At 44.6% G+C, this 21,999-nt stretch overlaps 1 protein-coding gene across 2 annotated transcripts in view; it reads left to right on the forward strand.

The window, feature by feature from the left end:
- LOC111853779 (apoptosis-stimulating of p53 protein 2-like) overlaps positions 1 to 21,999 on the forward strand; it is a 34,487-nt gene that overhangs the window by 2,020 nt on the left and 10,468 nt on the right. Inside the window, exons 1-11 of one of the 2 annotated variants that reach the window (XM_023831072.2) lie at positions 7,148 to 7,530; positions 7,745 to 7,892; positions 15,868 to 15,981; positions 16,679 to 16,755; positions 17,001 to 17,102; positions 17,622 to 17,796; positions 18,686 to 18,867; positions 19,017 to 19,181; positions 20,821 to 21,040; positions 21,518 to 21,622; positions 21,723 to 21,859. In XM_023831072.2, coding sequence (XP_023686840.1) covers positions 7,877 to 7,892; positions 15,868 to 15,981; positions 16,679 to 16,755; positions 17,001 to 17,102; positions 17,622 to 17,796; positions 18,686 to 18,867; positions 19,017 to 19,181; positions 20,821 to 21,040; positions 21,518 to 21,622; positions 21,723 to 21,859 — 1,293 coding nt within the window. In that variant the 5' untranslated portion in view covers positions 7,148 to 7,530; positions 7,745 to 7,876. Of the gene's footprint in view, positions 1 to 7,147; positions 7,531 to 7,744; positions 7,893 to 15,867; positions 15,982 to 16,678; positions 16,756 to 17,000; positions 17,103 to 17,621; positions 17,797 to 18,685; positions 18,868 to 19,016; positions 19,182 to 20,820; positions 21,041 to 21,517; positions 21,623 to 21,722; positions 21,860 to 21,999 lie in introns of those variants that run through there. The other variant, XM_023831071.2, reaches the window with a different exon arrangement.

Below are 21,999 nucleotides of genomic sequence, written 5' to 3' on the forward strand. Positions count from 1 at the left end.
TTAGTAGTTCTTTACTGTGCAGGCAGTTTCCTCAATTTGATGTAAATTCAGTTCTCGAAACATCAACATCCCTATGCAGTGAAGTGCTCAGCAGTGCACAGTGATATTGACAGTGTCTAAAAAGTACGGTTTACCGAAAACAACTGATATATATATTTGACAAAGTACTTTAAATACCCAAATAATTAGTACTTAAATTGTGTGTCTTGTCTGTTTAAGTTCTGGCGTTTTGGAAGGATTTTTACATGGCATATTCAGTTTTAATCGTGTTAGCATTTGAATTGAAAAAAATACAATTTCTCTATAATGGCTTTTAAATATTTGGAAGTATTCCAGAATGTAGCATAGTAACATCATCATTAAGGGTGCATTATCTTGTACAACTCGCTGAGTATTTTTAGTCTGGAACATTCAAATGAACTGTGTTGTGCATGATGAACACATAGTTGGACAATGACATTTGAGATCTGTTATTGTAGGGGTATCACAAATTGCTCATCTCGGAAATGTGTGTGTGTGTGTATTTGTGTGTGTGTGTGTGTATAATTTGGCTTATGCAGGTTGGTTGCTGCTTGTACAGTTTGTTAGGCTCTGGAATTTTAAGCTTGCTTTACTGCAGGGTGATTTTGATTATTACCTTGAAAAAAAAGGAAACAAGCTTTTTTTTTTTTTTTTTTTACATTTATTTTCCTGAATACTCACAATACAGCAAATTGTTTTTTATAGAATTGCTGCACAAAATTATAGATTCTTACCATTACTTTATAATCATTCACGAAATTTTAATATCTTGAAGTGTGAAGGAAGGATCTTCATGGATCTATATTTTAATTGAATAACTGTTTGAATCCAAAACACTGGGGCTTCTTTGTGATTTCATTGTTTTAAAAATAAGTAAAACAAAGTTAAAAGTACTTTAAGATTCTCACATAATGCAACACTTACTCCCATAACCACCCAGATAAAGTTTTTAGTGATGTTTCAGTCAAACTACACCACATACCTCGATGGAAAAAACAGCATTGTTGCCTGGAGCAGTAAAGGTAGAATTTGGTTTCTCATGCAAATTTTGCTAGTCTGAGGCAAGGATGGCTAAAAGCAGGAATGGTATGAGCACCATTAAAAAGAATGGAATGACTAAATACATCAAGATCTACTTAATGTGACAAAATACTGTAGGATTCCCATTTTGCCTGCTTAACCGCATCCTTTTTGGGCTCCCCCCAAAGGGCGAAGTTCCTGTTCATACTTCCCTGTTTTTTCTTTGACAAAAGACAACACACACACACACACACACACACACACACACACACACACACACACACACACACACACAAACAAACACAGCCCTTTATCCATACCTCTGTGGGGACCATCAATTCATTTCTATGGGCAAAATCCTAACCTTACCCTCTACCCGGCCCAACCGCAAGTGACCAAACAAAATGCAAGACTAATGTTTGATTGCAGTCACAGATTTTTTATAAAATTGAGTTTCCCCTTGTAGTGACTGGGAAAATGGTCCCCACAATGTCAAAATAGCAAGTTTTTGTCACATTCTGGGGACATTTGGCCTCCACGATGTAATATATACATAACCCACATACACCAAACTGGTGCTTGTTTTCCCAAGTTGAGGTATTTTTTTAAAGCTAAGCAGTGCTTCACTAAACATATTCTGTGTGCTTAAAACAATTAAAATAAAATAAAAAAAACTTTTTTCAAATGTCCAGTTGATGTAAACGGTTGCGGATTCGGTTTATTGGTGAAAACGTTGGTCACATTCCTAATGTCCTTCCCTATTTATTTATGCTGGTCAAATTTTGACCAATGAGGCATTTATGCCTGCTATTGTGTAACATCTATATTATATAAGCCAGCACAATTATGTTGCACTGTAAAGGCCCAGGCTGACATTAAAAGAATTATTTATTGGTTATGCCTCTAAAATCACAGTTGGGTGACATTTTGGAGGGATACTTTAGAAATGGATAAACCGCCAACTGGCCATATTATTTTTAATCATGCATAAATTTGAGGAATTGCTACTATTTCTCCTTTGAAGATATATACACTCACCTAAAGGATTATTAGGAACACCTGTTCAATTTCTCATTAATGCAATTATCTAATCAACCAATCACATGGCAGTTGCTTCAATGCATTTAGGGGTGTGGTCCTGGTCAAGACAATCTCCTGAACTCCAAACTGAATGTTAGAATGGGAAAGAAAGGTGATTTAAGCAATTTTGAGTGTGGCATGGTTGTTGGTGCCAGACGGGCCGGTCTGAGTATTTCACAATCTGCTCAGTTACTTGGATTTTCACGCACAACTATTTCTAGGGTTTACAAAGAATGGTGTGCAAAGGGAAGAATATCCAGTATGCGGCAGTCCTGTGGGCGAAAATGCCTTGTTGATGCTAGAGGTCAGAGGAGAATGGGCCGACTGATTCAAGCTGATAGAAGAGCAACTTTGACTGAAATAACCACTCGTTACAACCGAGGTATGCAGCAAAGCATTTGTGAAGCCACAACACGCACAACCTTGAGGCGGATGGGCTACAACAGCAGAAGACCACACCGGGTACCACTCATCTCCACTACAAATAGGAAAAAGAGGCTACAATTTGCACGAGCTCACCAAAATTGGACAGTTGAAGACTGGAAAAATGTTGCTTGGTCTGATGAGTCTCGATTTCTGTTGAGACATTCAAATGGTAGAGTCAGAATTTGGCGTAAACAGAATGAGAACATGGATCCATCATGCCTTGTTACCACTGTGCAGGCTGGTGGTGGTGGTGTAATGGTGTGGGGGATGTTTTCTTGGCACATGTTAGGCCCCTTAGTGCCAATTGGGCATCGTTTAAATGCCACGGCCTACCTGAGCATTGTTTCTGACCATGTCCATCCCTTTATGACCACCATGTACCCATCCTCTGATGGCTACTTCCAGCAGGATAATGCACCATGTCACAAACCTCGAATCATTTCAAATTCATTTCTTGAACATGACAATGAGTTCACTGTACTAAAATGGCCCCCACATGGCCCCCACAGTCACCAGATCTCAACCCAATAGAGCATCTTTGGGATGTGGTGGAACGGGAGCTTCGTGCCCTGGATGCGCATCCCACAAATCTCCATCAACTGCAAGATGCTATCCTATCAATATGGGCCAATATTTCTAAAGAATGCTTTCAGCACCTTGTTGAATCAATGCCACGTAGAATTAAGGCAGTTCTGAAGGCGAAAGGGGGTGAAACACCGTATTAGTATGGTGTTCCTAATAATCCTTTAGGTGAGTGTATATATTTTTATTGTTGATGTAAATTACTCTTGGCCTGGCTTTTAGCTGAGTGGTTTGTTAGGGTGTTCTTGCACATCACTGCATGATGCTGTTCTTTAAACACTTTAAATCTTACTCTGAACTGTTGATCAGGTGATGGGTGGTTTGCTTTTGAGAAAGCAGTTGTCTGGTATTAATTTAAATAGTCATTTCCAGATTTTTTTCTTTTGCTGTTAAATTAAGATGCTGAAGTTGTACGGAGGATTTGCCTGTAGGATGTAATTTTTATCTTTTTTTACAAAATTGCGGACAGCTTTTAATCATAATTAGTAATTACATTTAAAACGCTTTAGTCATTCTAAATTATTGGTATGTGTCATTCATTGCTGCATATATGAAAATAGCACTGTAAATGTTTATTTGCAGTGTTATCATATTAAAGGATGATCTGACAGAGGCTGAGACGGCAGTGCAGGCAGCTTGCCCATACGCATGTCGTGTTTGCATGTTCTCCCCGTCTTCATGTGGGTTTCCTTATATGGTCCAGAGGTATGTGAGTTTGCCCTTGCTGTGTGTTTATTTGTCACTGTGTGCCTGGTGACAGTGTGGGATGTACGTTGTGTCCCCATCCTGGTGCCCTGCGCTTCCCAGGATCGGATGGATGGAAAATGATGATATTCTACGTTTGTGGCTGAGTGCTGAGTTGTTGCAGCTGATATGGAGGGCCATAAACACGCAGTTCCTCTGTGTTCACTTTGTCAGTAATTGAGTTTCCAGGTGCAGATTGAATGAATGTGTTGGATTAGATGCTGGATCCAGGTACGGGCTCAAGTTAGACTGAGCTTCCTGCTCGTGAAATGGCTCTTTAAACCTGTTTCCTGTAGAGAAGGTAAATGATGACTCACCTGTGATGTAGCATACAGTGAGGTTTTTGTTAAGTAACTGGCTGTCTGGCATGAATGGGAAATAAACAAAATTCACTTCAGGCTCTTTGGACACATTTAGTGTCAAAACTTTTGGAAAGTGTGCGTGCATGGATGTGCGTTTTGCCACACCCTGGCATCCTGTTTGTGGTCCACCCTGTTGCATTCTTCAAGTGAAGCTCCAGATCACATCAACCATAGCTAGGAGCAGAGAGCGGATCTCCAGGTGTTAAATGAGTCACATGCAGAGGTGGACATATCAGGTCCAGAAAGTAAAATTCCAGGCCAAGATTTTATTTCAACCAACCAGTTGAGTACTCTGTGACTGTGACTCAACTGGTAGGTTGAAACAAAATATTGGTCTGGATCATTACTTTCTGGACCTGAAATGTTTACCTCTGGTCACGCATAGAACTTCTGGCAGGTATGGAGATTATGCTGGAAAACACCAAAGTCTCCATTGTCCTGGAGTACTGTAGGTGTACTGATTTACCTGTTATTTGTATTTATAAAACAAATGATCTGAAAGAGCTGAAATCACCTGAAATTAATTTTTTCCCAGAGGTGTAGTTAAGAGACCACAGCAAATTTTAAATTTCATTTCAATTTATGGGTGTGCTTCTGTGTAAAATATGTATTTTTTGCAAACTGCAGCCTAGTTCTTCCCTGTTCTTCTTCCTTGCTGTATGTGACTTCAGTCCTGCTTCTAGGAGCCTGATACAAACTGTCCTTATCAGTGCACTTCACACCTGCACTTAATGTTTCCTGTTCCTTTTGAAGGTCACTTGATGTCATCCTCCGATCCATGATTTCGGTCATTCCCAATGTTCCCTGTTTTGTGTAAAATTGAGCCTGCAAGTAACCTGTTGCTCAGTGTAGCCTTCTGCCAGCAGAACCAGGATTAAACCAGGATTTAACAATGAAGATTTTTGGAAATATGACGTGGTCTCAAGTTCTATTTGGCTATACAACTCTGGGGAAAATTATCTACCAAAGAGAGTGTGTCACATAAGTTGGTATTCTTGCCACAATGTTTTCAACAGTAGTGCCATATTTGATGTGACTACTGCGCATGCGTATGATATATCGTAAATCCCTGAAATTATACAGTATATAGTGCAGCCCTAAGCAGTATGTATGTTCCTGTATGTATTCTCTCGTTCTCTGATCGCAGTCACATTCTGTCGGGATTTGTCAGATTGGCTTGTGGCTTGTCCAATCAAAATGCCCTGCTGGCAGGCGGGAGGTCACCCGGGGTCAGGCTGGGCCTGCCGCCGGCACCGGCAGCACATGCCATATGGCTCGGGTGTTTCCTGCCTGACGCAGTGCCTTTGGTACTGAGGAATTTCTGGACACACACTAATCAGATCGTGCTGCTTGGTCCTAGAGGACTTTCTGAATTCACGGAATGCCGTGGCGGGATATAGGAGCACCGCTGCTATTGGGATCCAAGGCACATGTCATGCCATTGAAATCTGGTGCCATTTAAAATGTCATATTGCCCGAATTAGCCTCACGGCTTGTTTCCGTGTGACCAACTTTTTTCATCGGTAGCCATTTTGGTTCTGGCCCTCCTTCCCCAGTGATGTTTCCTCTGGGGAAACCCCCTGTTCCTAATCCTAACCCCCAGGTGCCCTCCGTCGTCTGCTCTTTGGGTAGCTTTTCATCTGGGGCGAGTGTTTACTGAGTAAGAGACGGGAAGTACGGCTGCATAGCGGGACTTTCAGTTAACAGAATGTAACTACTGGATCCTGTCTGTTCCTGCACGTCAGCCCCTTTAGACTCTTTGAATGCTGATAAGGCAGATAAATTTTTTTCAGGGGTGTGTTCTTATTCTTTGTATTCACGTAGAATCTGTCACCTTTGCTCTCTCGGGGCGGGGGGGGGTAAATGTGATTAGTTGCTCTACCTCCTTCTCGGTCCCCCCTGTGGCATCCTGGTTCACTGAACCGCAGGGGGGGTCTGGGGCAAACCTCTGCCAACGGTGTGCAGCACACATTAAACATGGTGTGTAGCCTGTCTGGATTTTCCACACTAGCCACGGGGCGGCAGTGTGTCTTGGAGGATCTGCTGGTGGGGAAGTGGGTTAGGCAAGGATCAGGATGCCAGTAAGCCAGAGCTGAACAGCTGTTTGATGTAGACTTGCGTGGCGTGTGAACCAGCCAATGCCCAGTCATGAAACTCTGTAGAGGCACAGGCACAGAGTTGTAGAACACACACACACACACACACACACACACACACACACACACTATATCGGTCTGTTTATCTGTTATCCCTGCCGTCTTCCTCTCGTCATTGTCCTAGCTGTATTTTGTTGGATGCACCTGAAGATGTCGCATCATGTGTTGAATCATCTGACTCCACTCTTCAGTTTTGCTCTTTTCATCCCTAGTTTTTTTTTTCAGTTTGTTTTCTATATACTGCCTTTCCCAGCAGGGGAGACCTAGAGTAGCTGTGCCATTTACTGACACAATAGTTTAGGGCAGTGACTGTAAAAAGGAATAGTGAATAATAGGCGGAAGACAACAGAGACAAACTGAGGAAACAGAATGCAATCACTTAAATATAAGTGGGGGGGGGGGGGGGGAATGGAGGTCATAGTTCACCTGCCCAAAGAGTGTGTGTGTGTGTGTGTGTGTGTGTGTGTGTGTGGTGGTCAGACCATCTGCAGGTCATCACGCCCCCTGCATGTCAGTCCTCTCCCCATCCCTCTGCAGAGTGCTCTTCACATCTTCCTAAGTGCTCTGTATCTCTTGCCCCCCCACCCCCCACTACCATCCGCGGTATTATAAAGCAATGCGTGTAGGACAGCCCGGTGCCCATCTGTTTGCCGGTCGTGCTGGGCTGCAGTCCAGCCTTGGATCGGGCACGCTTCGTCACGAGCCTGCCAGCTCTCTCTCTCTCTCTCTCTCTCTCACTCACTCACTCACTCACTCACTCCTCACTTGTGAGGCGGGAGCTAGTCTTCGCATTCCGTGGGTATCTCTGCGCCCAGGTTCCCATTGCTATATCTGCTCAACATCAGGAAGAAGACAGAGCCTGTGGCCAGGTGCCTCAATCTGCACCGGTTGTGAGTCTGAGTTCAGGAAGCCGCTTGCCAGCCGCGGGTGTAAGTCCCTCTGATCGGACACAGGGGTGACGTCCACGTCTCCTTGGCGTTTCTCAGCAGAGGAGGGTCAGGAATGACAACGGCGTGGCCAAACTCTCCGGAACGGCAAGCGTGGACCCTGCCCCACCTCAGTGGGTCGTCCTTCTCTGATAGAGGAATAAAGATTACCTGGTTTTGAACGCAGACGCCGGTTGACCTCTTTTGCCATGAGTAGGTGACGCTGTGTGGTCTCGCTGGGATGGGTTTGGTGCCCAAGTGTGGTTGTGATGATTTTTAATCTTGCCCCTGTGTCACGCTCCTGCGTGTATTTACCTGGGAAAAAGACGACAAGGAGAGGTGAAGGAGTCAGGGGAGGTGAGGGTTGAGGTGTGGCTCTTGACCCTAAATGCCGCGTGATGTTTGTCTCTCCCTCCTTCGCTGGCAGGTCTTCCTCACCGTGTACCTCAGTAACAATGAGCAGCATTTCACCGAGGTGCCTATTACGCCGCAGACACTCTGTCGTGACGTGGTGGAGCTCTGCAAGGAGACCGGCGAGGCCGACTGTTACCTGGCTGAGATGTGGCGCGGATCCGGTAAGTTCCGGCAGCCGAGCCCCCCCTGATGGGAGGGGTGAGGGAAATGACCGATTCGGACAAAGGAGGTTCTGGACTTTAAACATGCATGTGAATTGCTGTTCTGTGTAGTTCATTTACGACACTGTTTGTGTACAAGCATAAATTGTGTTCTTAAGCTTTTTGTGTGATGTAATTTCTAAATAAGGAATATGCTGACCTCTATAGCCTTCTAATGTTTTATTAACTGGGAGCTTCTGCTTTACAGTTCGTGTTGAGGGGGACGCCTCTGCTTCTGTGAAACTTTCTGCTGCTCTGTGTTAGTGACTGTGTTAGTCGCTGTGTGAATAGCGTAGGCCACAGAGCAGGGTTATGGCTGTGTGACGCTAGCACTGGTGCGGCATCGCAGTGACACCATTAAGAATCACTCCCGCTAGCCATCTGCTGCCCTCTGATTGGGTTAAAATAAAACACTGGTGGCTAATTTTGTCCTAATCTGTTTCGCTAGCAGCTTTCGGTGGCAGGCGGGTGGGTAGCTGTGGACGGGCTCCGTGACCGCTGTCCCTGGCACTAAGAGCGGGCTTGGATTGCTTGATTACGGTCGCGGTGCGGTCGACTTAGCTGGACCAGCTGATTGGCTCCCAGCCAGCCGAGAAAACGACCTTGCGAGTGGTTAAGCGAAGAACTTCCTCGTTTACCCGCACTAACTGCCCATCAGTGCTGTTACCACTTATGGGAAGCTGGGCTTAAATCCTGAGTAACCAGCATTTCTGACCATCTGGCCCTCTCTCGTACGGGTTCCGTGCATGAGGGTCTGCCGAATTCATTTGCACAGCTCTCTCTCGCTCTCTCTCTCTCCTCCCCAGCTTTCCTCTCCTCTTTTTTTTCTGTCATTCTGGCATTCTGTTAAGCTCTGCTTTTTTGATCTTATTTATTTCATTCAGAGTTGTTCTTTGACTATCACAGTAGCTTCCTGGGTTGAGGGTTCGAATCCTGCACTCTGTTTTCTCTGGAATTTGTGTACTTTCACACAGCACATCAAAAAACATGAAATGCATGGATTTGTGGGTATATATGCCCTCTGAGCGGCCGGCTCCACACTTAGGTTGCCCCTGCGCCTTGCATCATCCCCCAAGGAGAAGCTGTTGGAAGATAGATCTTTTATTCATTTTAGTTGTTTTGTTGGATAGTAACATCCAAAACCACATGTCATTTAAAAAAAATTCTGAATATTCTTGTTTGTTTACAAATTGAATTTAAAAGATTGTATGTTGCTTGCTAAATCACCGAATTAGCATTGAGTTCCGATTTGTTTCTAAATGTTTGTGTGACTATGTAGGTAGCTAAATGGTTAGTTTGTTTCTTCACATGAATTTTGCTAGTTCAGCTTTTATAGTGTTTTTATGGTGTTCATGGAACTGATACCTATATTCTATTTGATGAATAGAAAACCATGATTGTTTTCTGTCAGTGTAACCATCACTGTACAATGAGCTAATTTCCCATGACTCCCAATCTCATCCTAGCACCGAAATATTTTTTGAACCTTAACATGTGTAGGGGTGGGCAATCTTCCCAAAAACATCACAATGTGATCTTAACACGCAAACGAGATCCTTTGTTCCCAGTATACCCTGACTTAGGCAACCCTAAGGACTACTTTTAGCACCATTTAAAACACAATATTGTATTAAAGGCATTGTTTTCAAAATGTTAATCAAATCCTCTGTTCAACTTAAATATTTAAAATGCTTTCTTTTAAGCTGTATGAATAGTTTACAGTTAACATTGCTTTGTGAAATGTCAGAATGTGCATGCCCGATTTGCATCTTGCATGTCTGCGCATGCGCAGCATTACACTTTGCGGCACATTTCATGACCGTTAGGGATGTCCCGATACAACGTTTTAACTTCCGATACGATACAGATATTGCAGCCTTCAGTACTAACCGATACCGATACAAATCCGATACAATAATCAGCACAAATCATGAATACTTTTACCCATTTTGTTGTGTGGAATGTATGAACGGCTAGATCAAACTGAGAACAAAAGTCAGCAACAGTAAGTATGGGAAAAAAAACGACTAATTTATTAACTATTGGCTGCATAAATGTGAACCTTTTACATAAGAATATATAAAAAAGAATTAAAGAATAAATATTAAGACCCTGAAAAATATGTTAAGTAAATAAACAAAAATATATTTTTTAAAGTGCAAAATACTAATTAAGGTCAGTTATTTATTTTTTACCGTCAGCAAATGGTAGGAACAGCTGAGAGCAGGAACATAAGAAAAAAAAAATATTGTTTGTTTTAACCGACATCGGTCTTTTTCTTTGCTACTTCGCTAGCAAGCAGTGTTGTGATCACGTGGGCTTTGCACGCTGGCTCTGGACGCTGCTGGATAGAATAGCTGTAACGGAGTTTAGAGCAGAACGGACTGCTTATATCGGAGATTTTTAACGCAGTCCAATATAATCCGATAGAGTTTTTTTGGGCTGATATCGGACCTATTTCCGATATCAATATCGGATCGGGACATCCCTAATGACCGTGCCCGATTTGCATCTCGCATGTCTGCGCATGCGCAGCATTACGCTTCGCGGCACATTTCATGACCGTGCCCGATTTGCATCTCGCATGTCTGCGCATGCGCAGCATTACACTTCGCGGCACATTTCATGACTGTGCCCGATTTGCATCTCGCATGTCTGCGCATGCGCAGCATTACACTTTGCGGCACATTTCATGACCGTGCCCGATTTTGTGCCACATAGTTTCAGGACATTTTCATGACCCAACCTGATTCCGTTAATAATTCTTTTCACTAAACCAGGCTCATTGTATGGCTGCTTGTGAGTGATCTCCACCAGCACCTGCACTTGTGTGTTTATGGGTCTCTTTAGTATCCAAGTCACGGTGCGGTGACCGGATATGTCCCTTCAGTTCGGAGTGAACCAAAGCTTTAAGCGTGCCAAAATACAATGTTGCTGGATAGCAGCAATTTCATCTCATAGAAAATCCTAGCATTTTAGATATGGGGTAGTTTGATAATGCCTAATATGACAAGCATAGAAAACAGATTTTTTATTATTTTTCTTCAGTCAGAGGAATTATTCCCACCAGTTCTGGCTAAATAGAGACCCCTGTAGTTTGCTGTGAATATAAACAATTTGTTTTGCTGTAAAATCCTACGATGAACGGATTGGGCAGTGCCAGAAAATATTATGCGGTGCAGATGTGTGAGGTAAAAGTTGAGCAAGTCTTACAGATTGAGTTGTTACACCTTGGATCTGTCAGAGGCGTTTAGAGAGAGAAAGTGACATCAACTCCATTCACTCTAATAATTTTTATTAGGGGTGCACCGATTGCAGTTTTCTGGCCGATCAACGATCACCGATCCTTAGGCAACCTTACCTGCCGATCTCGATTTTTTTTTGCCGATCTTGTTTCTTTCATAACTAAAAGACAGTTACTTCAATGTTTCCATTTTTATTGAGTAAATTGATATGAATACTCACAAAACATGAGGTAGTGTCCTCAAATATAAACGAACATATAAATGAGCATTGCTGTTTGAACTACAAAATCATTTTTTCTTCCAGACTTTAATTTCTCTAATTTTGTAAAATATATATATATATATATATATATATAGCTGTTATGACACACTTGTCCAAAAAATAGGGAGGGAGGCAGCCTGCACTGCACCTCTCTCGGGAATGGGAGAAAAGGCTGATTTAACCCTCTGGGGCCTAGGGGTAGGAAACACACTTTCACTGACTGGGGCATGATCACACATTTCATCACACTTAATTCATGGCAAATAAATTATTTCTTATATTTGTTTTGCCATTACACTCATCTTTATTTTAATATATATTGTAAATATGTCAGATTTTTGTTAAGTTTGAAATTTGACATCAAAGTATAGACATTGCAAAATGCAGTTTGGAACACTTGCAGAAACATTATAAAAGTACATAGTAAGCAATGCTGGCAGTTTGTTTTGATCCCAGATATCTGATCACCAAAGTCTTGGCTACATGAAGATGACTAAATGGTGTAGATGCAACATTAATTTGGATAAATAAATAAGAAAAACCTAACTCATGTAACTATTTCTGGCTCCTTTCATTGAATATGTAGCAACTTTCATGTGTATGAATGAGCCATTGTCACCTGGCCACGTCCCCAACCCCCTTTTATGGCGCTGAAGGGGATGTATCTGGATCGCGTTTCACCGTTGCGCTGTTAATCGAATTACCATGCGAATGCGATTTGAATACGCGCTAATGCGGCTATTTAGAATGTGAATAGCGATCTTCGGGTGAGAGCGGTACTACACGCCCCCGATGTAGGTAAAACAAAGTAAGATGACATGGTTTACTTTTTTGCCGATTTAACCTAATTTTTAAAACTTTAATACTTCCGACAATGGACGTTTTGAAAAGAAGACAGATTACGGATTTAGCCAGCGTTTTTTTCATGATTATACATTAAGATTTCAGCGAGATATTTATAAACTGAAATAGACGCGAAAAGTACGCGATGTCGTCGACGACATACTCGACCCCAAAGAGTTAAAAGCATATAACTAAGATCGGTGGATCTCATGGGAATATGGTCGATTTCTGATCCCCTCAAATTAACGTGATCGAGGCCGATCGATCGGTGCACCCCTAATTTTTATTTATTTATTTTTTTTTTACAACAATGGCAGATCGTGGACCCTGTCAATAGTTCCCAGAAATTAGCGTCAAATACCAGCACAATGCACAATACAGTTGCTTTAAAAGGGTAAGAAAGTCAGATTGTATATTATCAGCACCTCAGTATCAAATTAACATCCATTTTAGTGGATTATCCCCTACTGAACTACTAGATTTAGGGAAAGTTAACGCTAAAATACTGGATAAAATTAGCATCATGTGACATGAACCACGAACAACCCATTAATTTTTTATTCTGTTCCCTCAATGCTATTTTATCCTCCAGCATTGTGGGATTATAGAAAAAAGGGCTCTAAACATGATTTTTATTTTCTTTTCTTTTTGCAGAGTGGTGGGAGTAAAGAATTTGAGATCACATGCTCCAATATTATATTTAACTCCCGGGATTTAAAAAAAAAAATTAAGCTTCCCAGTGCTTGGCATGCTATTCATGTTGGAGTTTAATAGTGATTAAGTCATTAGGGTTATTTAGGTCCTCAATTGGCACGGGGTTTCTGAAACCACAATGAATTAAATACGAGAACATTTCATCTGGTCTGAATTTTGAAACGTTTCTTTCCTTCCCCTCCCTCCAAATATATCAATAAACATTAGGATACGATTACTCTTGGCTACCATACAAGTTTAAGAAAATAATAATATATATAAAAAATTCAAAGCCATAAACAGTAGCAGCATGGTCTTTAACTAAGGGAAGCCTATTATTATTAATACCCAATTTTACTTTTTAATAAACATATTGATGTAACACGTGTGCCAGGGTTCCCCCTGGAGTTTGATTTCAATTCTTCACTTTTCTTTGCATTTTTGCTTCTACTAATCAAATTCTTCACTTTTTTTCAGCATCCGTTTTTTTTAGTCACTCTATCACCGCTTCTTAATAAATTAATCATTAAACTCACGACCGTTCAGTGCGAGGTGCACCGTTATCAGCACCTTTTGCAGCCTTAGAGAACCCGAATGCTAAAAGTCCAGGCTGTTTCGACATGATTCACTCATCTGACAGGTGCTAGCTTGGCGGGGAAATTCTAAAAAAGTACATCCGGGTACAAAGCATGGGGAATCCCGTCTTTCATATTTGGAACAAGCCACACTGTGATTGGTCAACTAACGGCATGGGCGAGTCACGAGTCTACTTGATAAGGTTGGGAGAATCGTGAATACTGTGTAAAAATTTGCGTGCTGGCGTGCTGAAAACATGATCTATAGTACGCATTTCGGAAATAATGTTCTAATTACTATATATATATATAAGGTAAGCTAATACTTTCCCGGTGTTTCATAGTACCTTTGAGAGGGACATTCTAAAACGCTTAATGTGAAAACGCTTAATGTGGTTTAATGTACCAAAATAGCGACCAATAATCACCAAATTTCGCGCACACACATCTGGTCATGAAGACTTTCACCTGACAAAAAATCAAAACCGAAATACAAGGAATATGGACTTTATTTTACGTTAAGCGTTTTCCCCTCCATTGACGCCCATTATAAGGAAAAGGCTTAATGTAACTTAAAGTACCAAGACAGCCACCAAAAATCACTATATTTCTCACACATATATCTGGACATAAACACTTTCACCTGACAAAAAATCTAAACCGAAATACAAGGAATATGGACTACATTAAACCACATTAAGCGTTTTAGAATGTCCCCACACCGATCGATAACATTTGCTACTTTTAGAACGGCCCATGCTCATTTGACATGGATGATCGACGATCGTGTGTCCGGGGCGCCGGGCCAGTTTTGATTAGGCGCTATGGGTGCTACGGTTGAAAATTGGGGAAAAATGAAATTCTACTTTTTAAAAATTCAAAATTCGTCATTTGAAAATTGAATTCGCCAGAGTGACGATTTGATGCCGTTTTTCTTCGTCACCATGGGTTCCGTTTTCGTCAATGACGAGAGTGACGAGCGGCAGCGGGAACCCTGAGTGTGCTACAGAAATATTGTGAATCCATGCATTTATTGACTATTAATCACTAAAAATCACTTTTCCTTCTGTAAACACTTTCAAATGGCCCCCCAAGCCTATCATGGAACTATTCGAAGTCTACGTGAATGATATGACTTTTCAAGCATTTTGAACATCTGTTGATGTGACTCTCTCTCTGTATGGCTCTGCGATCTGTGTTTTGTTCCCAAACCACCTGAATGACATCCTACCAGGTGGCTGTGTTGATTGGCCAAGTTATATCACATGTCTCTGTCACAGGGTCTCGTGTATTATAACAATTCAGTACGTGAGCTATCGGCATGGTAGGTGAAGAAGTGTGGTACGGATCAGGTAGTGATATTAATGGCTTTCGAAGTTTCATGTGATGTTTGTAAGCATTAATAGGAGGGCATAAGATTGCGATCTCTATAATTCACATCAAAAGTAGATTGTGAATGTCTTCAAGATAATTCACGATATAAAATCCTCAGATTTCTCCTCCCTATAATACATGCATCTCTCTCCCCAGCCCCATCTTTTATTAGAGGTTTCGAATATGCTACCCCAATTTTGTGATTTGCCACGTTGAAGCATACAGACCTTTAAAGATAGATTTGTAGAGTTAAGGGCAATGCTGTTTTAGCATCCTTGTTGGACTGTTGGCATTTTCAATAGTATGTTTGCATTCTTACTGGCAGGTCCGCATCCTGCCTTGTTACAATTGTGTAATGTTGTAACTGTATCGGGTTCGAAGGAGACCTGTGTGCTGCCTGGCCTGGTCATTACACTCCCATTAAGGCATATCAGCTCTTTTGGGCACCCTCATGTGGATTCAGTCTTTGTCTGGGCGGGTCGACTCTTCGCAGGGGAAACAGACGGCCAGGGCGTCATGTTTCAGCTTTTCAGAGACCACACACTGCACCTTTTGTGTGTCTGAGGTTACTGCGTGGATGGTTGCCATGGTTATCTGTCAGTACAGTGAAGCGCAGGCAGCCGGAGACGCCGGCACGCATCATCGAGGGAGACCACAATCGGGCCGTGGAGATGTGCAGTGAGCACCGGAGAGTTCTCCAGGTCTGCGAGAAAAAGAAAATGGGCTGTTCCCAGGGCCATAAATGGCCCCACTTGTGGATCCATGGGTGTATGCGTTGGCAGTAATGCTGATTCGGTCCTTTTGTTTCAGCAGCTTCAGGAAATCCCGTTGAGTGAGACATGGTCCGTAGAACTTACAAAGCTCCTGAAAGGCCATGAAAAGCGTAGCTGTGGGCCTCGGTGGATTTAACGGGCCACCTGTCTGAATGCTGTGTCCCCCTGCAGAACGCACTGTTGGCGATAGCGAGTCCATGCTGGACGTGCTACAGCGCTGGGGTCATCAGAGGGCAGAGGTGCGCTTCTTCCTGCGCCACGAGCGGGCGCCCGGTCGCGATGTAGGTAAGGACCTTCCTCTCCTCTTCTGCTCCTTCTCCTCCTCTGTAAGTCCGAAGGTCGGCCAGAGCAGATTGTGTGTTTTCTGTAACTAAGCATTGATCATCAGGACAGTCATGTGCAGCTGTGTTTTTGTTTCCAGTTTATCCCCATAAACAGTAGAGATGTCCCTGCTTACATCACCCATGCTTCCTGTTTTGAGCCATAAACACCAGCGCCGTACTCGCATGTGCAGTGTGTCTGGTGCCATTACAGTGTTTACGGAGACGCAGTGGTGACCTGCGCAGTGTTTACATTAAGCAGTGACGGCGCAGCCTGCACCCTGCCAGGGAAAGGGGCTCGCTCACTTGTGCCTTTCCCTGCATTTTACCCTTTTTATTCATTCTGATGCCATTCTGTTGGCCTAAGCTCTTCTCTTACTTTCCGAGGGCTGCAGTATTGATGTTTACTTGTGCTAAACCACTCACAGTGGCTCTCTTGTAAAGCCCCTTTTGTGCCCAAGACCGGATCGTAAACCCTGGGAAGGGGCTCAGGGTGACAGGCGGTTTTTGTGCTCGATAAGCATCTGAACCTCTTTGTTGGCTCATTAACCTCCGTGTGACCCAACCACTTGCTCAAAGAGCCCCTTGAAATGGCGGCTATTTATAGCCGTACGGGAATCACTTTCCTATTAAACGGAGCTCTTCTCTCGTTGTTACCGCAGGTGGGTCCAGGACACTGGAGCACATGGCTAAGCGGAATGGAGGGAAGACGGGGACAGACAGGCGCATGGAGAACGGGGTGAGCCCGGGCCGCTCAGTCGGGGGGTGTCGGTGGGCATGTGTGCAGCAGAGGGGCTCGCTATGACATGCAGCTTTTCAGTTCGCACCCACTTGTGTGTGTTAGTAATCAGATTCACTACCACACACTGAAAGATAAACACTGCGGTAGGTTCAATTATAGCCTGGGGAGTCGCCTGATGGCCGTGAATGGAGCTGCTTCATTTCGGATTTCTAAAACCCGCCTGGACTTCCCGCCCTGCCCAGGTGGTGGCGCCCCACATAGACATGACCTTGGCAGAGCTGCAGGAGATGGCCGCCCGACAGCAGCAGCAGATTGAAGCTCAGCAGCAACTCCTGGCCTCTAAGGTAGAGAGGGGATCTGGGGTGGGGTGGGGGGGACGCAGGGGAAAACCGTACCGGGGGTGGCAGGCTGTTAGAGTAGGGAGGGACGCAGGATGCCCTGACTGACTCGATTGTCCATCCTGCTGATATGGCATCCCTGATGCAGGGAGTAATGAGATGAGGACAGCAGAAGGGTGGGTAAAGCGAGCAGGAGTCAGGGAGCCTCCGTATTGTCCTGCCTGTGTACTTCAGGGTGCAGGAGGAGGACATTTATACGAGGCTCTGCTGAATCCATTACCTCATCAGAGAACGCACTCGCTCGTTCAGGCGCCAAGGTCAAACCGCCTGCAGAATTCCATGACGAGTCAGGGCAGCGTGGGGGTGGTATGAAGCTCAGTGGGTTAAGAGTCTGGTATGTTGTGGGTTTGAATCCCATTATAGGAATATTAATTCTATCGTTGGGCCCTTGAACAAGGCCCTTCATGCCAGTTGTCTCACTGACATAGCTACTATGCTAAAGACGCCCTCCCCGGTTGCTTGCAGGAGCAGCGTCTGCGACACCTGAAACAGCAGGAGCAGCAGCGGCAGCAGCAGGCAGTGGAGCAGGAGAAGCTGCGGCGCCTACGAGAGAACGCCGAGAGCCAGGAGGTCAAGCTGAAGGCGGTGCGCAGCCTGCGCGGCCAGGTGGAGCAGAAGCGTCTCAGTAACGGCAAGCTGGGTAAGCCACCATCGCTGGGCCCAGTGCTCTGCCGGCTAATCAGGCCGAGAGCTTCGGGGAATGGGCGGGGTCACAGCCAGAACACACACCAGCGCACGCCTAGGGGCCAGAACACACACCAGTGCACGCCTAGGGGCACAGAATACACACGTATGAGAGCTATAGTCTGTATGAAACCTTTCTGTAACCTAGCAACTTTGCATATGTTTATGGGGTTTGGTTTATTTTTATTTTTTTATTTTGTTTTTTTTGAAGGTTTGAAGTACACTTTTCTGGTTTGAAGTTGTCATAATATCTGGTGCTTACCTGTTCACAGTCTTGCATCTCAGGCAGTAGCCCGAATCTGTGGCACTCCCTGATTAGTGGCTGGGAGCTGGCAAGGGAGGAATAATGCAGTGCTGTTTTCCTAGGAGCGCAGACTGCAGCATGCTGGGCTTCATTGGCTGCCTGCTTCTAAGCATTCGCATCAGTCCGTTAGGATGCTGTCACGCGATTGGCTGTTGGAAGACTGTGTTGCTCCTTCAATAGGAAAGTGGCTCAGTTCTGTAGCTCCCTTTGATTCTTAAAATGATGGATGTTAATGCTGTATCTGAAATCCAGAAACTGTCCCTGTCACAGAGTTAAAAGTAGGGGTGTGATGAGAGATTTTGGGGAAGCGTGTTTTTATTGGGGGTCAGCATTTGTATTGGGTTAAGTCAGCAGTGACCTCGAGAGAGAGGTGTTTATTGCGTAGATTGCATGGAGGCACCATGATCTGTTTTGGCCTGAAGGTGATGGTAGGGAGGTGATGAGTGATCCCGGCAGACCGAGAAGCTTCTTCCGTGAGCACAAACCTTGTTGCGATGGAAGCACATCAGCCTGGCTGAAACGACTGTCTGTGTTCCTGCAGTGGAGGAGATCGAGCAGATGAGCAGCCTGTTCCAGCAGAAGCAGCGGGAGCTGGTCCTAGCCGTCTCCAAGGTGGAGGAGCTCAGCCGGCAGCTGGAGATGCTGAGGAATGGCCGGATGGACAGCCTCCACGACAGCCAGAGCTCGGTGGCGGAGCTGGATCGCCTCTACAAGGAGCTCCAGGTGGAGATGAGGGAGCATTCGGCTCCTTGGGCCACCGTGCTGACATCACAAGCCACCCGCTGCTGGTGTCGGCCACCTTCTGTGACCCGGGGAAGTCTGGCCATGGTTTTTTCCCCACTGTGAAGGGTCTGTCTTGTCTCCCATTCCAGCTGAGGAACAAGCTGAACCAGGAGCAGAACTCCAAGTTGCAGGAGCAGAGGGAGCGGCTAAACAAGCGTAACCTGGAGGTGGCGGCCATGGACAAGCGGGTCAGCGAGCTGCGTGACCGGCTTTGGAAGAAGAAGGCGGCGCTGCAACAGAAAGAGAATGTACCTGTGAGTGGAGGGCGTGTCCTTTGTAGGGGGTGGGTGTGACCTTGGGCGTGTCCTTTGTAGGGGGTGGGTGTGATCATGGGCGTGTCCTTTGTAGGGGGTGGGTGTGGCCTTTGTGGGGGGTGTGTTTGGCCGGGTCATCTCCATGGCAACTGGAACCCGGCACTGAGCCGTAAGCTCTCCCAAGGTTCTGTTAGGGTCCCAGCCCCAGAAAACAGACAATGATTAATAATGCGCAGGTAGGAGCTTATTGTTTTCTCTGCTGTGACTGTTTTTTGGCCGGGAAGTGGTGATGTGTTGCTTTTATGTAGACAATAAGCTACTGGCATCAGAACTGTGAAATGAAATGTACAGAACGCAGCCAGAACGACAGCTCTGCCTCAAAAGAAGCTTTATTAAAACGCTTTGATTTTTATATACTCGGAATGCACAATTTTGGAAAAAAATCACATTGCAATATTTGAAATGTTTGCCATAAATACTGTGATATTTAAACCGCAAAAAAGGAACTAAAAATTTACCCAAAATAAACTATAGCCAAGTATGACTTATCTAGCAATAAAGTCTGCCTTTTGGAAAGGCAACTCGGTTGTTTATATTCTGATTAATTCTAATGACTGAATCCTAAGACTTGCACATAAATCAAAATTTATTTTCTCTAAAGTAAATTAGCTTTCTGTGCTTTTTGGTTATGTGTGTGGCAGCAAACACACTGCAACTCATTTCAGGATGGTTGTGTAGGTCCTGACTGTATTCCCATGAAAACCGCAACTTCAGGAGTTCTTTGAGAAAATGCACTTTTAAAACTCAGCATGCTGCGCATATCCGCACTGCGGGGATGGCTGGTCTCGCTGCCTTTTTTTCCCCATTGTGAAATGTTTATCCTGTTTACTTTAACTGTTGGCAGTCAGAGTTCAGTTTGACGTGTGTTCTATTGTCTCCTATCTGGGACAGGAAAATTCATGGAGATTCTGAGGGTCTGATTGTAGGAGAAGGCTGAAATAAGATGCATAAGTTTGTAATGGAGCGACACTGACAGGGGCCTGTGATTGTAATTTACGCACCCAGCTGTGAAACGTGCATCACAGTTACCCTTAGTGTGTGTTAAGGGTTTCATTTTTGTTTTAAGGGTTTTATTGAAGCTCAATAGTTGCGGTTTATTGAAGCTCAATAAAACCCTTAAAATGGAAAGTACCATTCTGGGTTTTTATATGTACTGAAGGGAACCTAGAACTTTCAAATGACACAATGAAAGTGACAATATCTTTAGTACCCCTTGAGATTCTGGGCCTCTTGACAGCTCAGAGAAAGAATTTTTAAATCTTAGGTTGGGTACATGCTACAAGATAAATAAATACATGTTTGGCATTAGCCCAAAGACTTGTGTATCCCCAATTTCTGCCTCGGTGTTACCCTGAAGGGAAATTCTCATTGAATGTCAAACCAGTGTAACTCCTAAACTATATGAGCTAGGCCAGACATTTTGGATTTTTCATATTGGCCGGGGGACAAACAAAATGCCACAAAGTAGTTCAATTCTGAGGTGGTCGAGCATGGACCATTTTTTGAGTTGAGCCAGAATGACCCTCAAATAGATGTCATTTTATCTTAAAAAAGAAGCACGGTCCTCCCCTCCACCCAGGTCCACACAGACGGGCACCCCCCCCAGCAGGCCGGCATGTCCAGAGTCGCCGCCGTGGGGCCATACATCCAGTTCTCCACCATGCCGCGCGGTCCGTTGCGGCACGAGCTGCTGGTCAAGCCCGCCTACCCTGACGGGACGTCTACGCTGCCCATGCAGGAGGCCCCTCTGAAGGTCCAGGCCAGGAGCTCGCCGGGGGTCCCCAGCAAACCCCCTTTAGGTACGGCCCGGGATTACCTCAGGCAACTTACTCATTTCGATTAAATCATTGCATATCGATTAATTAATGTTCCGTAATGACCTTTCAATTTAAAACACCGATTTTAAATAGCCCTCACCTTCAGCTCAATTACCGCCTAATTATGTCATTATTTCAAATGTTTCATTATCCTTATTCAGTGAAATTGATGGACCTGTTATCTTAAAGGCACTGGGACAACGTAACAGTTATGTTAACCTTACTGATGAATGGTTTTTATCACCCAAATAATACCTAGTGGAAGTTGTTGTGTATATGCACATTATTTTAATTGTAAGCAGTTCAGGCACTCAGTTTGTAATTTTGGCATGTAATTGAACTGTATCATAGAGCTTTGGGTGGCTTTATGGGCGGCCGGATGGGAGGGGGTGCACAGCAGCGCAGGCCAGCCTCCCATGGTTTAACTGAGCATCGCTTGTTCCTACTGGATTTGTGCAGGTGTCGGGTCTCAACCGGCCAAGCTGGCGGACTGGAGCAGCTCCAGCACAGAGTCTGGCGGCAGTCGTGGCTCCCCTGCCCCCCCTCGGGCCTCCCCCGACGCGGGTAACCTGCTCCTGTTAGGCCCCAAAATCCCCCCTCCGTCCGGTAACCGAGCGACTCCCGCCAGGCCCACTCTCGGTTCACCTGTGCCCTCTGTCCCCAGCCTTCCCCGCAGAGGAGCCGGACATGTCAAAAAGGGATGGTAAGAGGGCTCGCTCAGGGGCCACGTTCAAGGCAGGAGAGGCTCCCGCCGCCTCCTTGCACCATAACCGGAGCTGCGAGGACCTGCGGGAGATGCAGGTACACACCATGGCCTGTGGATGACACTGTCGATTTGCTTCTTGTGTTTTTTTATAACATAACGTATCCATTAATAAATATGCCATATATTGTAACTTTCTGCTTCTCGTCCCTTGTTAAGGTAATTGCTTGTGTTATGA

The sequence above is a fragment of the Paramormyrops kingsleyae genome, chromosome 20 (genome assembly GCF_048594095.1).
Source record: "Paramormyrops kingsleyae isolate MSU_618 chromosome 20, PKINGS_0.4, whole genome shotgun sequence".
NCBI lineage: Eukaryota > Metazoa > Chordata > Actinopteri > Osteoglossiformes > Mormyridae > Paramormyrops > Paramormyrops kingsleyae.